The sequence below is a fragment of the Pygocentrus nattereri genome, chromosome 21 (assembly GCF_015220715.1).
Source record: "Pygocentrus nattereri isolate fPygNat1 chromosome 21, fPygNat1.pri, whole genome shotgun sequence".
NCBI lineage: Eukaryota > Metazoa > Chordata > Actinopteri > Characiformes > Serrasalmidae > Pygocentrus > Pygocentrus nattereri.
The window spans coordinates 25267549-25294224 of NC_051231.1; the positions used below are offsets into that span (position 1 = coordinate 25267549).

Consider the following 26676-nt stretch of genomic DNA (forward strand, 5'->3'; position numbering starts at 1 on the left):
CCAAAACAGCGTCAGAAACTTCAGCAGCTGTAAATGCTTTGCACAAAATTTCACACATTTCTCTGATGCTGAATGGACGTCTTTAGTTAGTTCATGTTAATCATTGGTCAGCTTCACACAAAATCCAGATGGACACACAAATTCACCAATTACAGACAGTGAGAGTCAGAAATGTTTCTCTTCATAGCCTCATAACTCCAGATGTTTTAAGAGTGCATGAATGGAGTTAGTGTTGTTTTTATTTTCTTAGAATAGCTTTAGTTTTATTTGAACTTATTTTTAGTTTCAGTTTCGATGAATGCTGTGATTGTAGGTATTTGAAGGGTAAAATAAAAATAACACTATAGAAGACCGAGCCTATTCAGCCTGCAGCACTTTTGCCCCACCTATTCACACTGAAGACATAAGGAGTGTTTCAGCCTAGACTTTGTAAATGAGACCCAATACAGGACAACCAATCAGAACAGAGATTAGTCTTAAAGGCATAGTAAAAAAGCCTGTCTAATTTAAGACATAAAGAGAGGTCAGAAAACAGTCATGCAAAAATGAATTATAACTGTTTTTGACACATTAATGGCCCTCAAGGAAGAAGATAAAATGTGAGAAAAATACAGGATATGTGTCATACATCCCTCCAGCCCTGACTCTAAGGTGGACTCAATTTCCCAGAACCCTCTGGGTGAACACGTGACATATCAGGAAGCTGCCTCAACTGACTCCAGACCCGTCAAACCCGTTTCTTTGTTTTTGTCTGGATTTGGTCTGCCTGATTAGATTTGTGTTACGTTTTTCTACCTGTTTATTTGGATTTGACCTTTGCCTTTTGCCTCTTTTCTGACAACTCCCAAAAAATGAACCAAATAATAAAGCCTCATTTGTTTCTTTTATTTGAACATGTCTGCCTCGTTCTATCACGTTACAATATGGGTCCTTTAGAAAATGCAAATGGTTTAAATCAGAAGTAGAAAGTGAGACAGGAGGAAAGCATGAAGGATGGACAAAAAGAACAGGAGAAGGGCTAGAGAGCAAAAAAGCAAGAGGAAAAGAAGGAGAGAGATGAGGAAGAACATGTTTACGGCCTTTTGCTAGCCAAATGCATTCTCCGCACTGCATAACCTTAATTGCCGCTGAGTAGGTCAAGATGCACATTATACAACAAACAAGCCCATCTCTCTGATGTCAAAGCCCATCTCTCTCGATATGAAAGCTCCTCTTGCTGATGTCAGAGGCCATCTGCTGCCCACAAACACCTGGATTTCTTCTCACAGGCTAAAATAAATTAACTTTTTCTCCAATTTCTTTTCCTTTTTTTTTAAACCCCTACTTCAAGGCTTTTGCTTCATCGCACGGATCCCAACAACACAAAAAGTAACTAAAGAGCATGAAATACTACAGAAGGGTGAAAACAAGCAAGGCTCATTTGTAGCATTGTGCATAAATAAAGATAGTAACCTTGATGAAATGTATCAAAAGCATAAAATATCTGGATTTTCAGAGCTGTTCTCATAAAGCTGCTACATTTCTAAAGAGAGCTTGCAGATGAACCGCAGTGCAGCTGAAAGGCTTTAACAGAAGTTCTGCTTCATTAAGAATAATATTTTAATGCCAATGCCAATCAGGCAAAAATGTAATAAAAATATATCCAACACAATCCACTGCTGCTTTGGTCCTCAGAGAAGCAGGGTGAGGAAGGAAAGATCGATCGAATACAGATCTGAAGCAAAAGATTTCTGTTATAAATATGCATTTGATCTCATGAACATTTCATCCTACACAGACAAAACACATCCTACACAGACAAAACAAACTACACTGTGTAACACTTGGCTCCTCCCATTCCCCCATGTGCTTTTTGTTTACCTTTTGATAGTCCACTTGTTTTCTTTGTTTTGGTGTTTATGGTCCAGCTCCCTTGTTTAGTGCCTCTGCCCCTGATTCGTTTCACCTGACTGCATGTTTACGTTTCACTCCAAAGTGAGCATAATTAGGCCTATTTAAATGAATTGTAAATAAGAATCACTGTAGTTGTAGTTTAATTATTATTATTATTATTATTAACATGATTACAGTACATTACAGTACAAGCTTTCTGCCCCTCTCCTACAAAAAAAGCAGAGAGGGTCTTCACATGGTTTCGTCTGGGCTAGGAGTTCGGGTGCATACCCTAATTTTTTATGTGGCTCTACACGTTACAACTTATTAAAGAAAAGAAAAACTAAATATCATGATAAATATCGGATAAAAAAATGTCATGAAGTATCATGATTTAATATTTTCTGCCATACTGCCCACCCCTAGTTTTTGTTATTCTGACCATGATGGTGCTTTGTGTTCAGCAGTTCAGCCTGAGGTCACAAACTCATCAGGTGGTGAATTCAAGGCCCAAAGCAGTTTGTAAACATAATGGCAAAAATGCCTGAAGCCATTTGAGTCCTCATAAATGGGGCCTGTCCATTACTTCATTACTGTATAAAGAACCAGTTCAGACTGTATGATCCACATAATGTGCAGTCATTTTTTCATTACTGTGTGAAACAACCCATTTAAATGAATGATGGTGTTGTTTCACAGTAGATTCCAATGCATTATACCCAGATGAATGTTTGCAGCAAAGTGCAATTAAATGACAGGTTGACCTAATAAATTAGAGTTAACATGACTTGAAAAAGTAGTGCCAGCTCGGTTGAAACTATTTAATGTCAAACCTGTTCAATAGCTTAATTTGTTTCAAGGCAATGGATTTGTATGATTTTAAAGTAGAGTCAATTAATTTAAACTTACAGTGCTGTTACTAAAATGTCATATAATTATGCATGACTCATGCATAAATAGCCACTTTCCTCTTATTTTACTCTTCAGCTCTTTATCTGATTTATATAATTTAACAGATTTTTTTTATGTTCCAAGCATAAAATGACAGTTTTGAGCAAATAATTTTATGCATATTGTGACAGTGGCTAATCAAAAGTACTGGAAGGGTGCTGATGCATTTGTCCCACACAGTCTGATCTCAGGATAAAAAGAGCAAAGGCTATTGCACATTTGCCCAAAAACAGGCTGATTTGGCTGTAAAGAAATCAGGACTGGCCATAAAATCTAATTAAAAAAATCACGCCAAACCATTTAAAAGACTACAGAAGATCTTGTTTTCTGTCCAGGCTGAAACAATCCTTATAACGTCTACGTTTAGTGGGGCTAAACTACTGTAGGCAGAATAAAAAATGGAAAAAAAAGAAATGAACTGGGGAGTGAACGGTACATTTTGAAATGTTCGGTGTTTACATGGTACAGCAAAGGCTTTTATTTCAAAAATATTTAGGGTTTCCAAGATACGACCACTTCAACATCCAAATGAGGCTGGTGTGAGAGTCGCAGGGCATAAGGCTAGTAAATAAATGAATAAAAGCTTAGCGGCTGAAGTTGCATCAGCTATCCATTTCCATCAGAGGCGGACAGATGAGGAGGCGGGACTGTAAACAAAGACGGCTAATGCGATGCCTGCTGAACAATCAGAGATATTAGATAATCGATGACAAATGCAAAAGGGAGAGTCACGGAGCCAGATGGATTAAGACAATGACAAACACAACATGAACTACACAGCCACGGCAGCACTAGAGGAGAGGATCGCGACAGAAACATGTAAACAATGAACCCGCGCAGAGAGAGATGCTGGCTAACTCAGAAAATCACAAAGCGTGTTCATTGTGCAGGAACGTCTGTAGTCTTTTCACATATCGATCGTATCGTTCTCTGTTGTGTTCTCAAAGTCAGGATGTCGAAAGCCCAACAAATCCACCGCTAACGTTCTCGCTGCTGAACAAATCGACTGGTGGCGTGCAGTAAGGGAAAGAAAGAGAGCAAAAGAAGAGAAAGCTGTGGAGAGTGTGCGTCTGTTTGTGTGTGCATCTGGGGGGCTGATCCGAGTTATACGGTCGGAGGTGGTCCATCCTTTCTTTGCTCGCTACCATCACTATTCCACGTGCTTCTACAGCAGTGGGCCCTGAAAAACACAGACATTTCTCCATTGATCCGGCAAGATTTCTCTCAAATACATACACACGCACACCGCAGACAGACTTAGCACTTCGGCTCGACGCTCTAAAACCCACAAACCTCCAAGTACGTCTTCTCACACAATGCTCTGTTCTCCCAAACAGAAACAAAACAAGTTTCGTCAGACTAGCGCCAACTCACTCCTGAGCGACTGCAAACATCTTGCAAATAACAGCGCCATCGCAACACCCTGCAAAATCTTGTAGCACCTCGCTTGTCTGAAATGATGACTCCACAGCAGGAGAAATAGTCTTAGCTTCAGTGTAACAAGATTTTATTACAAGTATAATAAGTCAGTTCTGTTGATCCATTTGTTCCTGATATGTTCCGGTAATGTAAAGGACAGCTAAGTCTAGACCAGGGGTGTGCAAACCTTTCCCCCTGAGGAGTGGTGTGTAACATTTGCAGAGGGCCGAGGGTCAAGACAACACAGACTGCCAACATCTTAGTAGCTTTATGTTTCCACAGTGCCAACATTGTGGGAAAAACTGTGTATCTACAAGTACTTTAAATGCTCCCATGTTTCCCTTACACACAGCTGTATGCAAAGGTTTGGGCACCCCTGGTCAAACGATAAGGTTTGGTCACTTTCTTAGTGAAAGTGAGTTAACACGTCCTCTACAGGGAAGTTTAATATGGCCTCAACATTTTCTGCACATTTTAGTGCATAATCTCTGTTTATCTGTTGAGAGGAAAAAATGCTGGGGGACAAAAACATGACATTTAAATGTGCTGCAACTTTTGCACAGATTACACTTTAGGTATTTTTTCCAAAATGTTAAATTCAGCAATAAAACAGTAACTGTGTAGACTCAGTGTGTCTCAGACTTTTGCACACGACTGTATGAGGCACGCTGCCTTGCCTTTAATTTCACCTCACTCTCTCCTGTCTCTCTCTGCTTTTCTCTATATCTCTCTCCCTACGTCTCTGTCTCTCTCCAGCTGTTTCTCTCACTTTCTCTGTATATGTTTCTCTCTCTCGACATCTTCGAGAGATCTCCCTTCATTTTTCTATGTCTCTCTTTCTCTGTCAGTCTCTCTCAGTCTCTATATCTCTACTTATCTCTCTCTATCTGCCTCTTTCTCTCGTCATCTCTCTGTCTCTCCCTTTCTGTCTCTCTCTCCTTTTTGTATATGTCTCTGTTTCTCTCAGTCTCTATGTCTCTCCCTATCTCTCTCTATCTATCTGTCTGTCTTTCTATGCCTCTGTCTCTAAGTCTCCCTCTTTGTCTTTCTAAGCCCCTCTGTGTCTGTCTCTTTATGTCTCTCCCCTTTTCTCAACTGTCTCTCTTTGTCTATCTGTCTTTCCCTCTTGCACTTTGTCTCTGTCTCTCCCTCTGTCCTCTCTCTGACTGTATTTCTTCATTTGACTCTGTCTCTTTGTCTGTCTCACTCTCTACCTCTCTGTTTGTCTCTTTGACTGTCTTTCTTTATCTCTCTCTCTGAGTTCATAGTTAAACCTTTCTTAGTTATTGTTTACAGACAGACACTATTGGCACTTTTGAATACCAACTCTTTAGGGTAGTACAGCCAGGGTGTACACACACACACACACAGACACACACACACACACACACACACACACACACACACACACACACACACACACGCACACTCATGCTGTGAGGATGTTTTTGAAGTGTGAGGGTTTATTATTACTCTGTGTAGTAGAGTAGCTCTAAGAGAAGCTCTCAGAGTGTCTACTTTGATTATAGTCAGAAGGACAAAGAGACAAAGACAGAGTGAGTGTGTGTTTATCAGTGCTTGTGGGGAGGTTAATGACACAAACAGTGACACCTAATGAAGTTTTGATCCTGCCTGTGCACAATGACAAAACCTATCTATCACCTTGCCCCCCCTACACCACCTCCCCTCTCTCTCTCACACACACACACACACACACAAATCAAAGGGTGAAAAATTTCAAAGCATGCATGAGAGAATAGCTCTCACCTGAAAGAAGACGGCCATGGCAGCGATTACTCGCTTCTCCCTGATGGCTGCGTTAAGGCTGTCAAAATCATCTGAGTTATACATGTAGATCTGCATCTGTGACAGAGAGAGAGAGAGAGAGAGAGAGAGAGAGGGAGAGACAGTCATATTAGCACTATATTACATTTCTTTTTTAATGAACTCCACTGATATTTTTAAAAAGGGATAAATGAATTGCAATGCATAATGAAGCTTTTTTAATGTAAACAGTCGTTCAGAGAGGTTTGATGTGAAATGCTTCGTTACAGGGAGAGTCAGACTTGTTCACAGTGGTAGTGATAGGGTGTCGAAAGCATGTAAAGCCTCTGAAAGCCACCTCACAGAGAGCTATTACACAGAAGCATTACAAATACAGTGTCTGATGCCTGAGACATTGATTTACAACAGTTCGGTGAAAAAAGCTTGCCGGAAAATGTATCCTTAAAACATGATGCAGGGAGGGGAACCGGTTTCATAATCATTCTGGATATTACATAAAACAGCTATATTTGTGTTGTAGACTTCCCAACCACCCCCCCTTCCCAGACACCACTACTGTGTAAGAGTTGGTAGGCTGCTTTGCAATGGCCCATTTTACATTCAACAACTTTGAATAACTTAGAGGCGGACGCATATGCTGAGAAAAGCGAGATTTATTATGGGCAAATTCAGAATCAGGGTCGAAATGGTCCAGGCTCAGAGAGCCAACATGGAGAGCAGGAGGGACAGACATAATAAAACACAGAAATCCAAGCAATACATACACCTCAAACATCAAACAGCACAAACAAATCAAACAATACTTCAAACAAATCAAATCAAAGACCAGCACTAGACTAGGGAGAACACAGGGCTCAAATACAAACAGGGATGACGAGGGTTCACAAGACACAGGTGGAAAACAGGTGGGAACAATGAAGGGCGGAGTCAAGAAACAAGGGGGCAGAACCGGGAGGAAACAAAACAAAGAAGCACATGCACATATAAACAAACGCACATGGAAGACTGAGAGGGGCCAATCATGACAGTTTGCATCAAAATGAACGGAGAAATTAAGAAAAATCAGTTGAATTCCCCTTTTAATGTAGTTGATTGGGGCAAATCTAATTCATAAAAAATTCCCCCTTACCACAAATGTGTTAAAACAATCAAGAAGTTTGCCAACTAAACTTTTTTAGTTTTGTACAGGAGCTTCTCTTAAAAAAACAGGCTTTAATAAAGGCAATAGTTCTATATAGAACTCATGGTTGCATGCTTAAAGCATTCTTTGCATGTTCAAATGTGAATGTATTGTAAATGGTTAAGTATAGAACCATGAGTTCCAATGGTTATATAGAGAACCATGTATTGTAAATGGTTCTATACATAACCATTTACATGCATTCTTAGCATGGTTAAATGGTTCTTCAAACTGCTGGAGAATGTGCTATAAATGCTTCCATATAGAACCATGAGTTGTAAATTGTTCCATATAGAACCACGAGTTCTATATAGAACCATTTGCATGCTTAAAGCATTATTTGCACAGTTAAGTGGTCTCCAGATTGCTGGTCTCAGGAGACCTCCCAGACCACAGGAGACTCATTTGGCCTAAAGACAAGATCAGTCTCACCCCTACAGGACTCAGTCGAGGGACAGGGGTGGCCAATGTCTACAGCTAAAGCTACTTGTCCACCTAGGTTACACCAGGTCACACCACAAATCACCATTGAAAACAAAAAGTTACACCAACGCTGGTTAGCCTCTTAAACTCTACTCTTAATATTCAGTCACTCATCTTATTTTTCACTAAATACTATAAATCATTCAGCAATGAATATGTAATAAATGCAGTCATGAGTGTGAGAAAATGCAGAGTGAACCTGCCAATAGGTCAGTGGTGTTTAAGGAGCTAAACTCCTGCTCTGAAATGTCCAAGCTACACTCTATTAACCTTATGTGTCTAATGGTGCGACCAAGTTAAAGATGTTGGTCTGGCTGTGTTAAGAGTTGGCACCCGAGGCTTGGGCGTCTGTCCTTCTCTTTGTGCTGATGGGATATCTGGCGGTTGATCAGAGCCAATAAAACCCAGAGAAACTCCAGACCTCCAGCTCCATCCAAATTGGCAGCAGCAGTATGTTACTGCCCCCTGTCAATGGTGCTCTTGGAAAAACCTCACAGAAAAATCAACAAGCTGAGTCCTGGCAGATAGTGATCTGCGCTGTGGCCCAAGAAAGCCAGGATTTCATGAAGAAGACAGCGAAACAGCGGCTCAGACTTGGGCTCTCACAGAGAGAGAGAGAGAGAGAGAGAGAGAGAGTGAGAGAGAGAGAGAGAGAGAGAGAGAGAAGGCAGTCTGTCAGCTAAGAGCAGAGAAGTGGAAGGAAAGGCTCTAAGGCTGCAGAGGCACTAAGGAAGTCACCACTCCAGCAGAAGGCAGTAGGTGGAGGTTGATTTTGATGCGAGAGAATTTTATAAGTCCAGTTTTTCCATGTAAGGTTGTCCTGGTCACTATGTTTCACATCACTGCTGCCTTCTGCATCTTATCCCATCATGAGCGTCCTATGGCGCGACCAATCAGAACAGCTCCATCAGTCAGTTGTCATGGCAATGTTTCATGTAGAGTCACTACTGGCATGCTCATTCAGCCCCTCGCTCAATTTCACATGCATACACATGCACGCGCACGCACGCGCACACGCACACACGCACACACACACACACACACACACACACACAGCTCTATCTGCGAATTAGGGATGTACCGTGTTTCCCATTTGCAGGCCCAAGATCGAATAAACAAGCAAGATAGAGCACCTTTACCTCATATAATGTGTTTAGGGAAGGAAAAATGCTCAACATAGTGCACATAATCAAAACCAATGGACCTCCATCTTAATCAGATCAGAGACAGAGAGAGACAGAATGGGAGGGGGGGAGAGAGAGAGAGAGAGGGGGAGAGAGAGAGAGAGAGAGAGAGAGAGAGAGAGAGAGAGAGAGAGAGAGAGAGAGACAGAGAGGGAGAGAGAGAGAGAGAGAGAGAGAGAAAGAGAGAGAGAGAGAGAGAGGGAGAGAGAGAAAGAGAGAGAGAGAGAGAGAGAAAGAGAGAGAGAGAGAGAGAGAGAGACAGAGAGGGAGAGAGAGAGAGAGAGAGAGAGAGAGAGAGAGAGAGACAGAGAGGGAGAGAGAGAGAGAGAGAGAGAGAGAGAAAGAGAGAGTGAGTACGTAGATGTGCATGACCACATGTACCTATATGTATGAATATAAGTGGGAGTTTATTTTCACTCTTACTGTTAAGTAGCAGTATTTAAATTAGTATTTCACCGTGACTGGAAACCATAAAGCCAATTAAATGGGCAGCTAAGAAAGAAAGAGAAAAAGAAAAGAGAGAATGGGAAAAAAAGGGCAGAGACTAATAAGGAGAGACAAATAGAAAAGGGTGAGAGAGGGAGAGAAAGTGAGACAAATAAAAGACAAGTAAATAGAGAGAATAGGGAGAAATAGAGATGGATGAAGAGAGAGAGGGAGAGCGACCGAAAGGAAAGAGACCGAGAGGAAAGGGGAGAAAAAAAGGAGAGAAGGGAAGAGACAGAGAGCATGAGAGAGAGGGGAGAGAAGAGGGGGAGAAATTGAAATGGATGAAGAGAGAGGAAGAGAGAAAGAAAGAGAAAAAGAGATGGATGAAGAGAGAGGGAGAGTGAAAGAACGAGAGAAAAGGAGAAAAAGAGATGGATGAAGAGAGAGAGAGGGAGAGTGAAAGAGTGAGAGGAAAGGGGAGAAAAAGAAAGAGAGAAGGGGAGAGACAGAGTGAGTGCCAGATTAACAAGGTAAAAAAGACAAGAAGAAAGAAAGAAAAAAAGGGAAAGAGGAAGACGAAAGAAAAAGAATGAGAGATAAATGAGAGAGAAATACAGATAAAAAGACAAGTGCAAGAGGAAAAGAAAGAAAGAAAAAAGAGAAAGACGGGGAGAGAGAAAAGAAAGTAGAAAAGTAAGAAGAAATAAAAGAACAAAGCCCGAGCCCCTGCTGTTCCAGGTAAGAACAGTTTGTTTGTTTGTTTATTAATTTATTTATTTGTGTGAGCCTTTCACTGTGTGTGTGTGTGTAAAGGATGCCACGGTCGGTGTCTCAGCGACAATGATTAATGGCAGTAATACTTGAGCTGAGTACACGTACACGTACTCGTACACACACACACACACACACACACACACGCACACACGTGCACACACAGACACCCTCTATGTCATAAAGAAAACTGGCTGCATGTCTCTCCATATCTTAACCTTTCAGTACGGATGGATTACAAGTCTGTTTGCATTCAGGCAAGAAGGAAAGTGACAAGCGGTGACGTGTTGTCCATGAGACAGAGAGAGACAGAGGTGGACGCTGGATGTCGAATACAAAAACAGCTATTGTTGTCCAGACATTACTCATAGCCATGAAAAAGAGACAGCATGCACTGTGAAACTGCAAGATGAAAGAAGGATAATAGAGAAAGAAACAACAACCATTTCCTTTCTTTCCTTTTACATCTATTACATTCAGCGTCGCTGAAGGTTTTAATGCATCTGTGACTAAAAGCTGCTGAGCGCTGACAGTGTGAATCATGCCAGGTGGACCAGAGAATCAGACCCTACGCTGCACTGGTTTACTATGCTTTTTATATTATATATATATATATATATATATATATATATATATATATATATATATATAAATAAATCAGCTCCACTTCTCATATAGGAGCACTTTGTGCTTCTACAATTACACGCTATGGTCTGTTTCTTTGCATACTTTATGATTCTCCTTTTAACCTGTTCTTTAATGGTCAGGACCATCACCCCACATGACCACCACAGATTAGATATTATTTCTCAGCACTGCAGTGACACTGACGTGATGGCGTTGTGGGTGTTGCGCTGGTCTAAGTGGATCAAATGCAGCAGTGCGTCTCAATCATATGACTTACACACAGCCTATCAATGCCAAAACTAATTTCTCCGGGAGGTCACCTGACTCCTCACGTGACTTTGTGCTCCTATCAGCGCCCTCGTTCTCCCGAATTCTAATGTGTATGACCTGTGTTCTTGATCATATGACAAACCTAGTTTAGTTCATAGCCCGGGCTTTAGCATAGGGACCTGGCAAAGTAATGTATCCACTGCGTGATCTACTGAGTGTTCTTTCCATTGTGTTTCTCGTGTGTGACCTTTGCCTTTCGTTTTTTGACTTCGCCCTTTTTGCTCTGCCCTGTGCATTATTCACCCTGGTGTACGATTCGGATTTTGGACCTTTTGCCTGTTTTCCCGACTATGTTTTTGCCTTTTCCTTTTTGGACATTTCGCCTGGTGTTATGTTTGTGTGTTTGTTTCTCTTGTGCTTTCCAGAATTGGCCCATGCTTGTTTTGTGACGACCACTTTGGATTGTGCTTCTATCAGTAAAGCCTCCTTTGTTTTACATCTGCGAGCGTCTGAATCTGCTTGGCACGTTACATTGAAACATCCAGTATTTCTCCTGCTAAATTTGTTGAAAGCTTATTTTGAGATTATTTAACTTATTTCCAAACATTCGGTACTTGTTTCAAGTAATTTTATTCAGTTAAATTACTGGCAGATTTTTCTTGCTTTAAGTAATGTGCCAGTATAGTGAAATAATTTACTTAATAAAATGACCTACAATGCATAAAATGTCTAGAAATAAGCGAAATAATCTTATAATCAGTGCACAACCATCTCATCTAGACTTATGATCATTTCACTTGACGATACTATTTTTTGCAGTGTAAAATGCATCACCTAAATGCCCTGATGTCCCAGAGCACAATAAACACATGAAGTATCAGTTTGAAACATCTGTTAAATCTCACATCTGTCTGACATGAATCTTTTTTTAAGCAATCATCTGCTGACACTGACATGATGCATGTCTTGAGATTTCAACAGAAGATGACAGGAAGACACCCCAGAAGAGGTGATATATTCCTAACTACACTGTTTCTTCCACACATTTCCTGAGATTTTTCAGTGCTGCATTGAAATCACTGCATCCTTAATGACTGTTAGTATTAGGCATTCCTTTCATTGCTCTGGCAACACTTAATTACAATTCACGACAATAAAGCCATTTCAATCTGAGAAAGAAAGAGAGAATGAGAGCGTTCATCCCCAATAACACACTCACAGCAAAATAAACACGCATAAACACAAAGCTGAGCGAGTGTTGACACTGCGGTGTGAACTCACAGACGAACAAAAGGCCCGTTCTGCCTTACTGGCCACAAAGGCCTGTGTAAATATGCAGAGGGCTTTAAGGAAGGCAAGCAGTTTTCTTTAAGCTCACTCTGTGTGTGTGTTTGTGTGTGTATGCTTGTTCTCTCTCATTTACCATAAAGGTCACTCACAGGTTCTCAGAGTTATGTGTGTATATGTGTGTGTGTGTGTGTGTGTGTATATATGTGTGTGTTTGTTTGTTTTTCTCCCAAGTTCCACTAACATACAGATCACACACTGACCGCATTCGATACGCACATTGCCTGCTGACACCTGTTTTAATACCTTGTTAGGACATGGGACCATACATATGTACCTATATATATTAATATTATATCTTATTTCATGTAATAAGACTAGTCCTCATAGTTATCATACATGAATACAGCTCATGTATGGGCACCCCAGGTCACCAGACATATTTTATTGTTTTTTTTTTTTAACAAAAATAAGTGAAAACATCCTCTACATAGAACACACTTCTGCACATTATAATGCATAATGAAATGCGTCCTGTGCAAAAGTTATGGCACATTTTGTACGGCATGTTTTATTTTTTTCCAATATGTATATATATGGGACGTTATTACATATAGATACTTACATACAGTTGTATGAAAAAAATGTAAACATACCCGGCAAAATGACGATTTTATCAGTGAAAATATTTTAACATCCTCTACAGAGAATTAAACAAAAAATAAAACATGTGTATGTATATATATATATATATATATATATATATATATATATATATATATATATATATATTCATAAAGATTTGACCAACAGAAGTGGTCCAAAAATACTTCTTCTTTGGAGATCTGGAGGCAAGGTTTTGTTCTGACAGCAGCGATATATGTTACGTTATTGATGAGACTGACTCTCCCTAGCTCCCTGGCTCCTGCCCACTCCCCTCCTCTCCCACACACCTGCAGTTCCTTTTGGCCTCATTAAGACTGCTTTATATATGCCCTTATATACCCCGTTGGTTCCATCATGAATGCTCAGTGTGGCCAGCTGCATTCCATATCGGATTCTGAGCCTGTTTATTGCATTTGGTTTCTCCTGTTTTTGACTCCAGCGGAGCGCTTTGGTTTTTGATTACGGATGTGTCTCTTTTCCTGCCTGCCAGTATGTTGACCCCTGCCTGCTACAATCATGGGTATCTGAATGCCCACTCACTTCACACTTGCAACCTGCCCCAGCTCCAATGTTACAGCCCTTCACGCTGCAAAAATTTCATGTTGAACAGATCAATACAAACAGCCGAGAATGACTTGGGATAAAATATTTTTACATCGACTTACATTAAAACTACATTAAGAATGTTTTTTTCCTTCTCCTAGGAATATATATATATATATATATATATATATATATATATATATATACACTGTATATACATGTGATATGTAATAACATATAGACGTGTTGAAGATATTGAATATATATATATATATATATATTATTTTTCCCCTTCAACACATCTACTGATACAACTCACTTCACACTCAGCATTCTAACATACATCTACCTCGGGATCACATGAGAGTTACAATTCCCTAAATACAGAGTCAAGCACATGGATATAACACAGGTGGTCACCCAGCTATGGAGAGAAAATGAGCAAAACAGTTGCAGTAAATACAGCAGCGTGCAAAGGAGTGACTCTATGACTTATTCACAAACCACTGTAGTACTGAAACAGTTTTGTGTGTGGAATGCATCGGATGAGATTCCATCTGGATAAATCCAGATCCAAATAAATATACAGGATTAATAAGAAACACCTACTTTTGCTCAACTTTGCTGGTGTACAGACAGAGACTGTAACCCATCTGCTGATGAGCAATGTGTGTTAACCACTGCTAGACCTTCTCAGTGGTCAGTTTCTGACCACAGGGACACTCTTGGATAGTTTTGAGTGGTGAGCTACTCTCAACTTAGCAATCTGCTCTACTGACCAGTGCTATATAGGGTGGACAGTGGCTGACAAATTGTGATGTGCTGTAATTGTACCTATAAGCTAGGTGTTTCTAAGGCTACATCCACACAGCAGGTAAAATTGGCCCAACTCTGATTTTCTCACCAAATCTGATTTTTTGGTTTGGTTGTTCACAGGATATTTTAAATGTGACCTGTATGCAATATTAATCTGAACTGGTCACGCTCCTAAACTGACCTGCATAGGCATAAGAACAATGCTTCACGTTGCTCATCCAGAGGTAAACAATCATGACTGCCAACAAACCCCAGCCGCTCCCGGAGCTTTCAGTTTCATCAGTTTCAGCAACACAGGAGCCATCATGAAGCTTCACTCACTGACAGCTGGGCTCGCCACCCAGAAAAAAGTTTGATTTCTACGTTAAAAAAAAAACAAAAAACGTTCACTTCTTTGGTTTGTGTCCTCAAATTCTACAGCAGCGTTCAGCCATTTCTTTCAAAATCTCTTCGAACACAGAGGGGTTTTGGATAAGTTTCATCTATTTTTTTGTACAGAAACAATGTTTATAAGGTCTCAGCAGCATGAAATTATGATGAATGTGGAGTCAGATACATATCGTACCTCAGTACCAGATATAAAAGCGTCTCAATCGGTATTGAAAATGTCAGATTCGGTGTCGAATTTAGGTCACTTTTACCTGCTGTGTGAACACAGCCTAAGAAAGTGGCCTATAATGCAATGGAAGCACAAGGTACATGTTTCTAATAAAGTAGCTGGTTAGTACAGGTGTGAGAGCTAATATTACATCCAGACTTCCATTCGGAGACACTTTGTAAACAGCCAACATTCTTACCTGAAGTCATCTCTCTTCCTCTCTGCACGGATCTTATGTGCTGTATTCCATAAAGTACACCTGATATGAGATCAACAGCTTCAGAGAGGCACTGGAGTACAGACATGTTGTTTTTGTAAAGATAACCTGTGGGTGAGGTCCACCTACAGAACCGGCAGAGCCTGAGGACATCACACACACTGATCTAGAGTCTCACGCTGATGCAAGAACATAATTCTATTCACATGAAGCAGGAGGAAGAAAAACAGGCATCGCTGCCTCAGGCATGCACATCACTGACTTGTTCCTACTATTTGATTTTGGGAGGAAAAAACACACTGGCACTCAGCACAGAGGGAGAGTGGACCAACCGCAGAGAAAGCCACCAAAGAACAAAAAGATCACTGCTGAGTTTGTACTGCACCACTTATTTCTTGCCCTCACTGTCCTCTGCATTCATAGACCAAGACAAAACTCCAGGATTAGCGATCTAGAAAGGTGTATGACCTAAAATGACACCATTAATGGTCCTAAAAGGTGAAAAATCAGCCTCATAGCACCTCAGCTCATAGGCTAATTCGCATTAGCATTAAGTTACTACAAAATAAAAATAACAGCAACAATTGTGTTGTCTTAGCAGCGTCCAACAAAACCTCAGAGTGAAAGACATTAGCCAGCCCGCCAGGTACATACACTGATTAAACTTGCCCTACAAAGTAAGAAACTCTGAAGAAGCTTTTGCTGATATGCTAACATTAACATTGAATGACTGCTACAATTAAAGCCAAAACCACAAGGCTAGCTAGCGGAACAAACTGCAAACTAGAAACATATCAATCATTTAATTTCCTAGACATCTAAACATCTGACTTGTAGCATCTCAGCTTAAGTAGCCAATTTATCATCAGCAATAATGTAAAAACAAAACAAAAACTTTCAAGAAATTTGCAGATATAATTTATTTGATTTATCCTGAGGGCTAGCTAGCACAACACATAGTTAGCTAGAGAGCACCTTATTTTCCTTTTTATTTTGAAACAAAAAGGACCATTTATGTTGCTAAAAGTTGAAAATTTAATTTCCTAGACATCTAAAAATCAGACTTGTAGCATCTCAGCTTAAGCAGCATTTGACATATTAGCATTAACATTAGTTTTCATAATATTTAAACTTTTTTTTGATTGAAAATTGACAGCTACAATCCCTGCTGAAAACACAAGAAAAGACCAGGATGACCATGAATTCCATGCTGGTTTAAGCTGTTTATGCTGGTCTATTGCCGGTCTAGGGTTGATTTAGCTGGTCACCCAGCATGGTCATGCTGATTAACCAGCATGCCAGCACACAAAGCACAAAATTTGCTGTTGTGAGAACAAAACCTCAGTTTTGTCACAGTTTAAAAATACTTGTTGCCCTATTGTGGGTAAATTGCATAGTCATTGGACCAAAAGAAATGGCCCAAAATTACAAAAAACCTAGTTCCATTGACTTACATTAAAAGTAAAGTATGTATTTTCCTTCTCCTGTAAAGTTATTATTTTAGTACCATTTTTGGAAGACTGTATTATGCATTATGGTATGCACTGGATACTGTAATGTAAATTTTCTATACTACAAGTACAGCACATTATGATCCTCTGATAGTGAACTGTTTACGGAGTCGCGCTTACCATCGAGCCCGAGTCAGACCACAAAGCCTGAGAAAACACTTTAAAGCCAGACTCCCCGCCGCTCAAATCCCTCCTGCGGAACAACTAATGTCCTCTCAGTCCCCTGCCCTACACTACCGCATCAGACGGCGTCAAGGTTAATGGCTAAGAATAGCCTAGCCCTTCCTCCATCCGATATCTTCTCAAAGGCCAGCGCCCGTCAAAGGTACGCCTCCAGACAAAAGCCTTCAACAGCTCTCGACAACATGAAAGCATGCCGAGGAAGTGCCCTCGACCCTCTAATTATAACCGAATCAGCCGCTTCCTGCACCAGGCCGCAGGGGAGCGGACAGCGGGGATCGCAAACACACAGATCCGCCATTTCAGCAATACGAACGTGGCCAATTAGCCTTTTCTGATGAATTCGTTTAGGCTTTTTACACGTGCCGCAAGTCCTTTGCATGCTTTTATGGCTGTTTCTATTATTTCGCTATTGTCAAATATTGGTAAATGATTTAACCCCTCTTTCCCCTTCCCGATGCTTACGAGGAAAGACAAATAAAAAGAGCCAAAGGGCTACCTTTCAGGAATACATATTCATAAACAGCTGGAAACCATGCCAACAGCGAAGCCAGCTCGCCCCCAGGCGGTCATAACTTTAAAATCATAAGATAAAGTATTTATGAAACCCGTGATCCCTCGTTTATCACCGGCCACTTTTTTAAAATGCAAATAGGAGACCGGATGGGAAGGGGGGGCCCACTTCCGCAGGCCAAGTCAACATGATCTGTGATATTTCAGCCGAGAAGGGGGAAACAAAAAGGTAATTATTGCTTGGCCTGCATAAAACATGTTCTGCTTGAGCGAGTTGGGCCCAGTCTATTTGTCTCACAGGCTATGTACCATTCAAATCAGCCCCCGACTCGGTCTCGTATGTTAATTATGCAAGGACTGGGAGCATTTAAATTGCATAGCGGGGGAGGGCACTGCGGCCCATATGCTAATACGCCGGTAATGGTGACCAATGATCTTCATCTGTAATAAACGAGTCGACCAATCAAGCGCCCCAGCTAATGTATCAGTGGTGTCAAGGTCGGGGGGGTGGGGGTGGGGGGGGGGGGAGTTGCAACTCTAAAGAGCTTTTTTATTCAACAGCACACCCATTCGAGCATACATCATCTCATACATCTGTCTCTCAGCAGGTCAATAATTGAAGCCATGGAATAAAGAATGAAAAAAAAGAGGTTTGACAGTAATGCACATATGTAATTAATCATATAGGCTGCTTGGTGACACGTTAATGGATCATCATTATAAATATTCTAAATGCCCTCACAGGGCCGCACATATATACGAATGTTTATATATAGGCGTGCAAGCAAAAATGCACCCAGGCGCACCACGTTTCACTGATCCATTCCTCATAGTGTTTAATTTGAGTGACAGGACACGGATATCGATTTCTGCACTTTATCCCTTTAAAACAACAGCTGTCACCATGAGAGAGAGAGTGAGAGAGAGCGAGAGACAGCAAAAGAGAGAGGGACAATCAATGGCCACAGGCTCGAGGGAGCACTGCCTAAAGATTTCCCATCAGTCTTCACACACACTTCTACTTCTTCACTTTGTGCAGTCATAGCAGTCTGTACCAAGACTACACCACTGTTCTCTACACCACTCTTAAAAATAAACGCTCCGTAAATGGTTGTTCTGATTCTGAGTTAGAGCAGAGAGCAAGCTCTCTCATTCTGGTTTGTGCTAAATTATTCTAAAAGTTTTTGAGGAAGATCAATAATGTATGTAATATAGGCAACTTATACATCTTTGCTACAAATTAAAATACAAACTTTGTTTCCGGCACCAACAGTTTATGAACAGATCAACCAAAAGTGGTATGAGTGCAAATGATTCAGAGCCCTGCTGGTGACACCACGTATAAATAAAAATAATGCATAGTCACACCTTCTTAATGCGTGAGAACGAGATCCTAATGTGTGCCCATGACTTAGTAAGGCGTGGGAATGAGATAATTAAATAGTGGCCACAACTTAGTAAGGTGTAGGAATAAGACATTAATATGTGGCCTCGACTTAGTATGGTATGGGAACAAGATAATTAGGTCAACTAAGTTGCAGCCACGCATTGAGATCTTGTTCCCACGCAATTAAGTCATCTTGGCCATGACTTAATTATCTTGTTCCCACACCTTACTAAGTCATGGCCACACATTAGGATCTCATTCCCATGCATTAATAAGGTGCGGCCATGCATAGGAAGACGTGGGAATTAAATAAGGCGTGGAAGTAAGGCGTGGAGATGAGATAATTAAATTGTGGCCACGACTTAGTAAGGTGTGGGAACAAGGTAATTAAGTCATGGCCACACCTAAGTTGTGGCCACGCATTAGGATCTTGTTCCCACGCCTTACTAAGTCGGGGCCATGACTTGACTATCTTGTTCCGACACCTTACTAAGTCGTGGCCCCACATTAGGATCGCATTCCCATAACTTAGTAAGTTGTGGCCACGCATTAGGATCTCGTTCCCAAGCCTAAGTTGGGCCACAACTTAATTATCTTGTTCCCACGCTTTACAAAGTCATGGCCATGCATTATTTTTATTTATACAGGATGTCACCAGCAGGGCTTTGGACAGACGTTATGACTTGCCTCATGGGTGGGGTTGACTGTAACTGATTGAGGTCTGAATATGAATCAGTAACTGAAACACACAATGAAAAATGTTACTATCATGTTACTTAGAGTGAATATCAAGAGACATCTGTCAATGGGAAATTAAAGGCATGTTCTACTTCAACCATAAAGTAGAAAAAAATGTTTTTATGAAAGTTCTTCACACTCACACACCTCATTTGCAAACAGGACTCAAGAAGAATCTACAGGAAGGTTAGTTAGTGGTTCTTCTCTGGCCTCACCCTAAAGAACCCTTTCTAGCACTTTTATTTTGGAGCGCAAACAGCAGACTTGTTTGAAAATGAACTGCACTGGCTGAATGTATATTTCATCTCCTGTCGTGTTTAATTGGTTTAAGCTGAAGGTTCTTCAGTACGTCTGTTCAGAAGTGAGAAACTGGTTCTTGCCTTTTAAAAGGTTTCCCTAGCAGCTTTGGTTACAGTGAACAAAGAAAAGAAAAAAAAAAACCCAGAAAACTCTTTTATTTTTGCTCCGTTTGTCAGTAACGTGAAATCTCTCTGTAAAAAACTTGATTTATGTTGGTTCATTTATTTCTGAAGGTCCACTGGATCACTCTAGATCACTTGCTTTATTCCATGACTTGAGTTTTAAAAGGTTAACTGTTTCAATGTCACGGCAACTGGGCAGTTAAAGGAACAGCCCAGCATTATTCAACTCAACTTCTGATACATCCAAACTATATCACCAATTACTGTTTTGATTCATTTCATTACATTGAAATGATGAGAAACTCACTTAGAAGCTAGAGGTGGGCGATATGAGATCAAGACATTTTCACGATGCTACACGTCACGATATTTATTTGTTCAGATACCTATCAGGTTAAAAGAGAAAAAAAGAACATTTAGTGCTACATTTAAAAAAATACTATCAAAAACTGTGAGCACAATGATTTTTAGTCAATATTTTGCACAATTTCTTGTATTAAATCCAGTTAAATGGAACTAATTTTGCTCTCTTGGCAGTTGGTCTGTGTTCTACAAGTACTGATGACACACAGGATGTCAAAAATGCATACTGTACTGTGACATAATTTATCATGATAATATATATATTGCCATATTGCCCAGCTGTAATAAAAGCCAGTGCCATGAATATACTGAATATAATGCATGAACATTTGCAATATTTGCAATATGTTTGCAATATATTATATATATATTTGCAACATTTGCAATATATACAAAATATAACCATGATACTATACTAATACAGATCTTAGGCTTAAACACACATGAGATAGTGCCAACATTGTTTTATGAAATTTTGTCTAAATTTCCAGCACAGTTCCAACACAATAAAAACATAGTTCCAGTTACATTCGCTTTCCTGGTATCCATACGCAATCAGAGCTCTACTCACATCACTATGCTGATAACATATTACCTCTATTTTTCCCTCTAGAGCACTAGTCCCAACTCTAAAACAAACATGTTTACTGATGGCCCACTGGCTTCAATTACACCCATGTTTCAACAGGTTTTCTGTTCTTTTCTGTGTATAGAGAAACATACTGAAATTACAGGCTGTTATCCAATAGTACGACACAGATGTGGCAGACAGAGATTAGGTTGAAAAATGCTGCTGTATTCCTTTAAGTCCCTGGCACAGCGCAGTGTGAGGTAAACCCTGGCTTCAAACAAACCTCCTGCATTTGAAATGCTGTTGAAATTATGCAGCTGCAGTACCGTAGTCCGACAAGCAGAGCAACGCCTGTGGACCGAGACATTTCCAGCTTTTGGCTGTTTGATTCGGCTGTGGAAATGGAGCTGCTGTCTCTACCCTGAATCCTTTTTGCATAATTTATTTACAAAAAAGACTGTCAGGCCCTCCCTGAATATCCACTGGAAGTTTTACTGTAATATTCTTGCATTAAAAAAAAACAAAAAAAAAAAACTTCCCCTTCGGTCCAAAATCCACATCCTTTCTAGTGCCCTCCGACAATCTCTTATAGGCTCAGCTGAATAAGGCATGTGTAGTATGTAGTGGATTAGCCTGAGTAATGAAATAAATCAAGTATTATCTTGTATTTATATGTTTTCACTGAAGGCGGAGAATGTGGGAACACAAACAGCTGATCTCGCCATCATGTAAGTGAAGCTATATCCATCGTTCAGAACCACAAGTACCAGCTTATAGAGCCCATGTGTCAAACACAAGGCCCGTGGGCCAAGTCAGGCACATGACACAGGCCTATTCAGGCAACGAAATTACTTGACTTTTCGGTCCCAATTTATATTGTCTCTAATAACTGTAGTTACATGTGAATAACATATGCAACAGCAATGTAATTACTAATGATTTAGTCACTGTTACAGATGGATTATATAAGTACACCTTATGTATTTACACTTGTCTATCAACTTTCAATGGTTATACAGGTACAGTGCAATTACAGAGTGGTAATTATAGAATAGTAATTAATGATGTGATTAGGTTACCTTGTTACAACAAAGTTATTCCACAGTAATTATGTAAAACAAATGTAATATGTGAAAAAAAGACTTCTGATCTGTAGTGTGTCAAAACAAATATATTAATAATATGAGGCAAAACTGAAGTCATGTGTAATTACACAGGCTGTACTTCTGTAATCGATCGTAACATTTGTTAAATCATTAGTAGTTACAGTGTTACATATGTTATTGATGTGTAACTACAGTTACTAGAGACAATAAAAAGTGGGACAGAATTTCTGGTTCTTGGTAATCTGTCTCACTCTGAGATGCACTACAGTCCCCAGCATGCACTGCAACAAAGTGTGCATTCTGACCCTCTTCACCAACTTCAACAACAACCTATGGGTCAGCGGTTACACGAAAAGAAAGGATGCGTGGTGTCTAGTTAAGCAAATAGGTGGTTTTAAAAAAACTCCCTAAACAATGTGTTTTTTTTTTTGTAAGTTACATTCAAACAAATATCTACTAAATAGACCATCATTTTATTTAAGTCTAAACCTGACTCTAATCCTAGCCCCAACCATAAACTCAACCCAAAACTTAAACCCAACCCTCACCCTGGCCTTAATCCTAACCCTGGTCCAGATCCTAACCCCAAACTGACCTCTGCTTAGAATCAACGAAGCTTCAACAGATAGTTTGTTAACAACTGAACATCTGTAGATAATCTACATGGGACTATAGCGGACTATCCAAATGAAGTGAGACCATATCTGTTCCGCAAAATGACCTGAAAAGGGTTTCATAACCCCAATTAAACCAACATTTACTCACTGGCATATTCAAAATACTATTAAAATGCAGACATACAAGTTGCAGGAATGGTTCAAAGGCCCATCCTTACTATAAGCACACACACACACACACAGCAGAGCACAGCAGGAGGCAGACGAGCATATTTGAAGATGTTTTGTAGAGTTTATTGCCAACTTTAAGACAGCAAAGGGCATGAGGCAGGCGTGCGGCCTCTGACACCTGTAATATAAATGGTAATAGCGCTGAGCTTTCTCTGAATCCAAAGCAGCCAGGGTCCAAGTTTTACTTCAGAGGAGACTTGGGGAGACGGAAAAGAGGGAAAAAATGAGCACTGGTTCTCTTTATTCTGCGCCGGTCACTCCAGACAGGCTCTCTGAAGGATGCGGGGTGCTCGCAACACTTTACCAAATTGAATTTATCCCTTATTGACATCTCTCCAGGTCCCGCAGCGAGCGAGAGCGCACACACCCATGCATTCCCACACATACACACAAGCAATCCCTGACATTCACAAGGGCAGAGAGGGAAAAAAGCTCATTGCCTTATTGCCTCTTGCACAGCATCGCTCCCATGTGTGCAATGGGGATAAACTGACCCACCCGTGTGTGTGTGTGTGTGTATGTGTGTGTATTTGTGACGAACAGCAGATGACTAATTAAGACAAGTGTCACGCACAGATACACACACGTGCGCACCCACACAGGGAGTGTGTCGTGAGCGTGACGTACATCTAAAAAGGTGACAGAAGGAAAATAAACAGATCACGGCCAAGCAGAGACATCTGACGCCACATTTGTATGCAGGAGTTTGAGCTCGCCCAGTCAAATGTTTTGTTGATTTTCTGAGCGGAAATAAGGTAAAATGCATCCTACAGGAACAGATTTTAGAGGACAACTTTTTAGAGGAGTTTAACATACTTAAAAAACAAAGTGTGCCATAACTTGTAACTTGCACAGGCCATATTTTCTGTTTAATTTTTTCCCCTAAATGTTAAGCACTGGTTAGTGCAGATGCAATCGATCACTTCGAACTTCTACGAAGGACATTAGACCATTTGTGATGTCTGTTCATGTCCACACAATCAAAAAGAGATCAACACTCAAAAACATCTCCACTAGAGGTTTGGAGCCTGAAAATACGATGTCCCGCTCGATACACAAAACCACAGAAGCAGGAAGACGTTCCTGCTAGCAGGCTAATGCTATCTGTAAAAAAAATAAAAAATCACGAACGGCAGAGCCAGAAGTGCAAAGTATGACAACAAATTGTGGACTTCATTGTCTTCGACGACCAATTACAACAAATTCTAGCAGCTAACTTTTTAGCCAGTTAGCTTCACGCTCACTCATTTAGGACAATTTTATGACTAATTGCTCTAGCTTGTGACATACACCAACAAGACAAAACCACCTGCCTAATATGCTGTTGATCTTCTGATGCCCATCAAACCTGCTCTGCTCCACCAAGGCATGGATTCCACAAGACCTCTGAGGCCCTCAGTGGTATCTGGGGAACTTAGAGGCCATTGCAACACCTTGAACCCTTCGTCATGTTCCTCAAACCATTCCTTATCCTGGTGCCATCCTTCCCCACAGCATCCATATGCATATCACAGAAATAGAATTTATCAGACCAGGTGAACTTCTTCCACTGCTCCAAGGTCCAGTTCCAATGCTGTCCATTATAGGCATTTTCGGCAGTGGACAGGGCAGTCTGCAGTTACACAGCTCCATATGCAGCAGGATATGTCCATTTGGATCAGACAGGATAGCTTTCGTTGCCCAACAATGAGTTTTGGGCACCAAGCAGCCAGCTGATCGCCCTTGCTGGATCACTGTTGGTAGCATCAACAATGCTGACTGGAAGACCCCGACAAGCTGTGCCATTTTAGAGATGCCCTGACCCAGACGTCTGACCATAACAATCTGAATCTTGTCGAAGTCAAGTTCTTCACACCTGCCCATTTCTCCTGCATCTGACACATCGACTATGAGACCTAACTGTTCACTTACATTGTATATATATTATAGACCTTCACATTATGAATTAATCAATGTTATTTGCTTTATCTGTAAATGGTCACAATGTCTCATCAGCTTATGAGGCTTATAGGCTTATATAGGCTTATAGAGACTTACTGGAATGCACAGTGTGATAACTTTGCTCCCAACCAATCAAAAAACCTTACGATGACCAAAACTGCTCACATGAATCAAATCAAAAAAGGACACAAATAGGTCCACACTGACAGTGAAACCACCCTGTTACTACACAAAATAGCACTATATTAATGAGGAGTGGGTGGAGCCTAACAGGGTGGGGTGGCCGCATTATGACATACACTGTGCATTGCATTTTGGGACATTATGGTGCACAGGACCGTGTATTATGGGATGCGGTGTGGTGCATTGTCTCAACCAAGCTAAAATATTCATGAGCACAATCTGGCTCATTAAAGAAACCGTGGCCTAGATAAGCAGAACATCATAAAACAGCACTGCAGACCCATTTAGAAACAGGAATGAAAAAAAAATCATTTATAGCTTTACTGACAAATCAGGACAGAGTTATTGCAGGGGGAATGGGGGATGGACAAACATATGGACAGAAAACAGAGAGAGAATATCAAATCAAGCTTTGAGGACAGATTAAAATCCTCAAGTAAAAAAAGTGTTGCTTATAAAATGAGGTAGGTAGACAGATAAAAGTAGCCTTGCCAAAACAATGTGGGTAGAAAAAGAAACATTCTGGAAAGTATTAGTTTGTGTGGTTCATTCATATGGTGGGTTCTGAAGTATTCAATACATATGGCCCATTCTGAATCATTTGATTCATATGGTCCATTCTGACATATTTGATTCATATGATCCATCGTGAACCATCTGATTCATGTGGTATCATTTACTTAATATGGTATATTCTGAACTGTTTGATTAATACGGTATATTTTAACCACTTGCTTCATAAGGTTCATTCTGAACAATTCAAATCAACTGGGCCATTCTAAACCTTTCAGTTCATATGTTAAATTCTGTAGCCTCTGATTCATATGGATCATTCTGAGCAACTTGATTCATATGGTCCAACCTGAAAACTTTGACTCATAAGGTCCATTCTGAATCATTCTTCATATGGTCCATATTGAACCATTTCATTCTTATGGTCCCTGCTGAACAAATGGATTAATATGGTACATTTCCAACCACTTGATTCACAAGGTTCATCCTGAACAATCCAACTCAAATGGGCCATTCTGAGCCATTCAGTTCAAATGTTTAATGCTGATTTATATGGACTATTCTGAAAAATTTGATTCATATGCTCCATCTTTAAATATTTGATTCATACTGTCCTGACAATCAGGTCCATTCTGAATCATTCCTCATATGGCCCGTACTGAACAGTTTAATTCATATGATCCCTCTTTAACAGACTGATTCATATGGTCCAAGCTGAATCATCCAAATAATTTGATTCATTGTGAATAATCATGCCCTACGATGGACTGGCAACCTGTCCAGGGTGTTTCCTGCCTTCCACCCAATTACAGCTGGGATAGGCTCCGGCACCCCCCACAACCCTGAGGGAGAAGCGGCTTAGAAAATGTGTGTGTGTGTGTGTGTGTGTGTGTGTGTGTGTGTGTGAATAATCATCAAATCGGTAATGCACACTAAACAGTAATTCTCACAAATCCAACAATGCTCAATCTCAAGCTTGTTAACATCCCTTTTCTAGCTTTGTAAAATGATTCGTTTATTATAAAAGCTGATTATTCTGGGAAGGTCGATGGCAAAATACAACAAAACCAAACACAAAAGCTGAACTAAACACTGTGATCTCTTAACAAACAGCCAATGGCTGCCTCTTCAATCACCTTCTCTTGTGCTTTAACTAGAGCTTGGTCAGGATGAAAAAGAGAAAGAGAGAGAAAGAAAGAGATAGAGACAAACATTCTGCAAATGAAAAATCAACACTGATGTATTAAGAAATGTTAGTGCTTCACTCACTCTTTTTCAATTTCGCCAGTATTACTTTCTCAT

The 26676-nt window shown here is 40.4% G+C and overlaps 1 protein-coding gene across 3 annotated transcripts in view; it reads right to left on the minus strand.

Annotated features, from left to right (window-relative positions):
- Window positions 1-26676, minus strand: part of ptprga (protein tyrosine phosphatase receptor type Ga) — a 438997-nt gene that overhangs the window by 109429 nt on the left and 302892 nt on the right. For all 3 annotated transcript variants that reach the window (XM_037532284.1, XM_017712211.2, XM_037532285.1), the window contains one exon: window positions 6010-6105. In XM_037532284.1, coding sequence (XP_037388181.1) covers window positions 6010-6105 — 96 coding nt within the window. The remainder of the gene's footprint in view (window positions 1-6009; window positions 6106-26676) is intronic.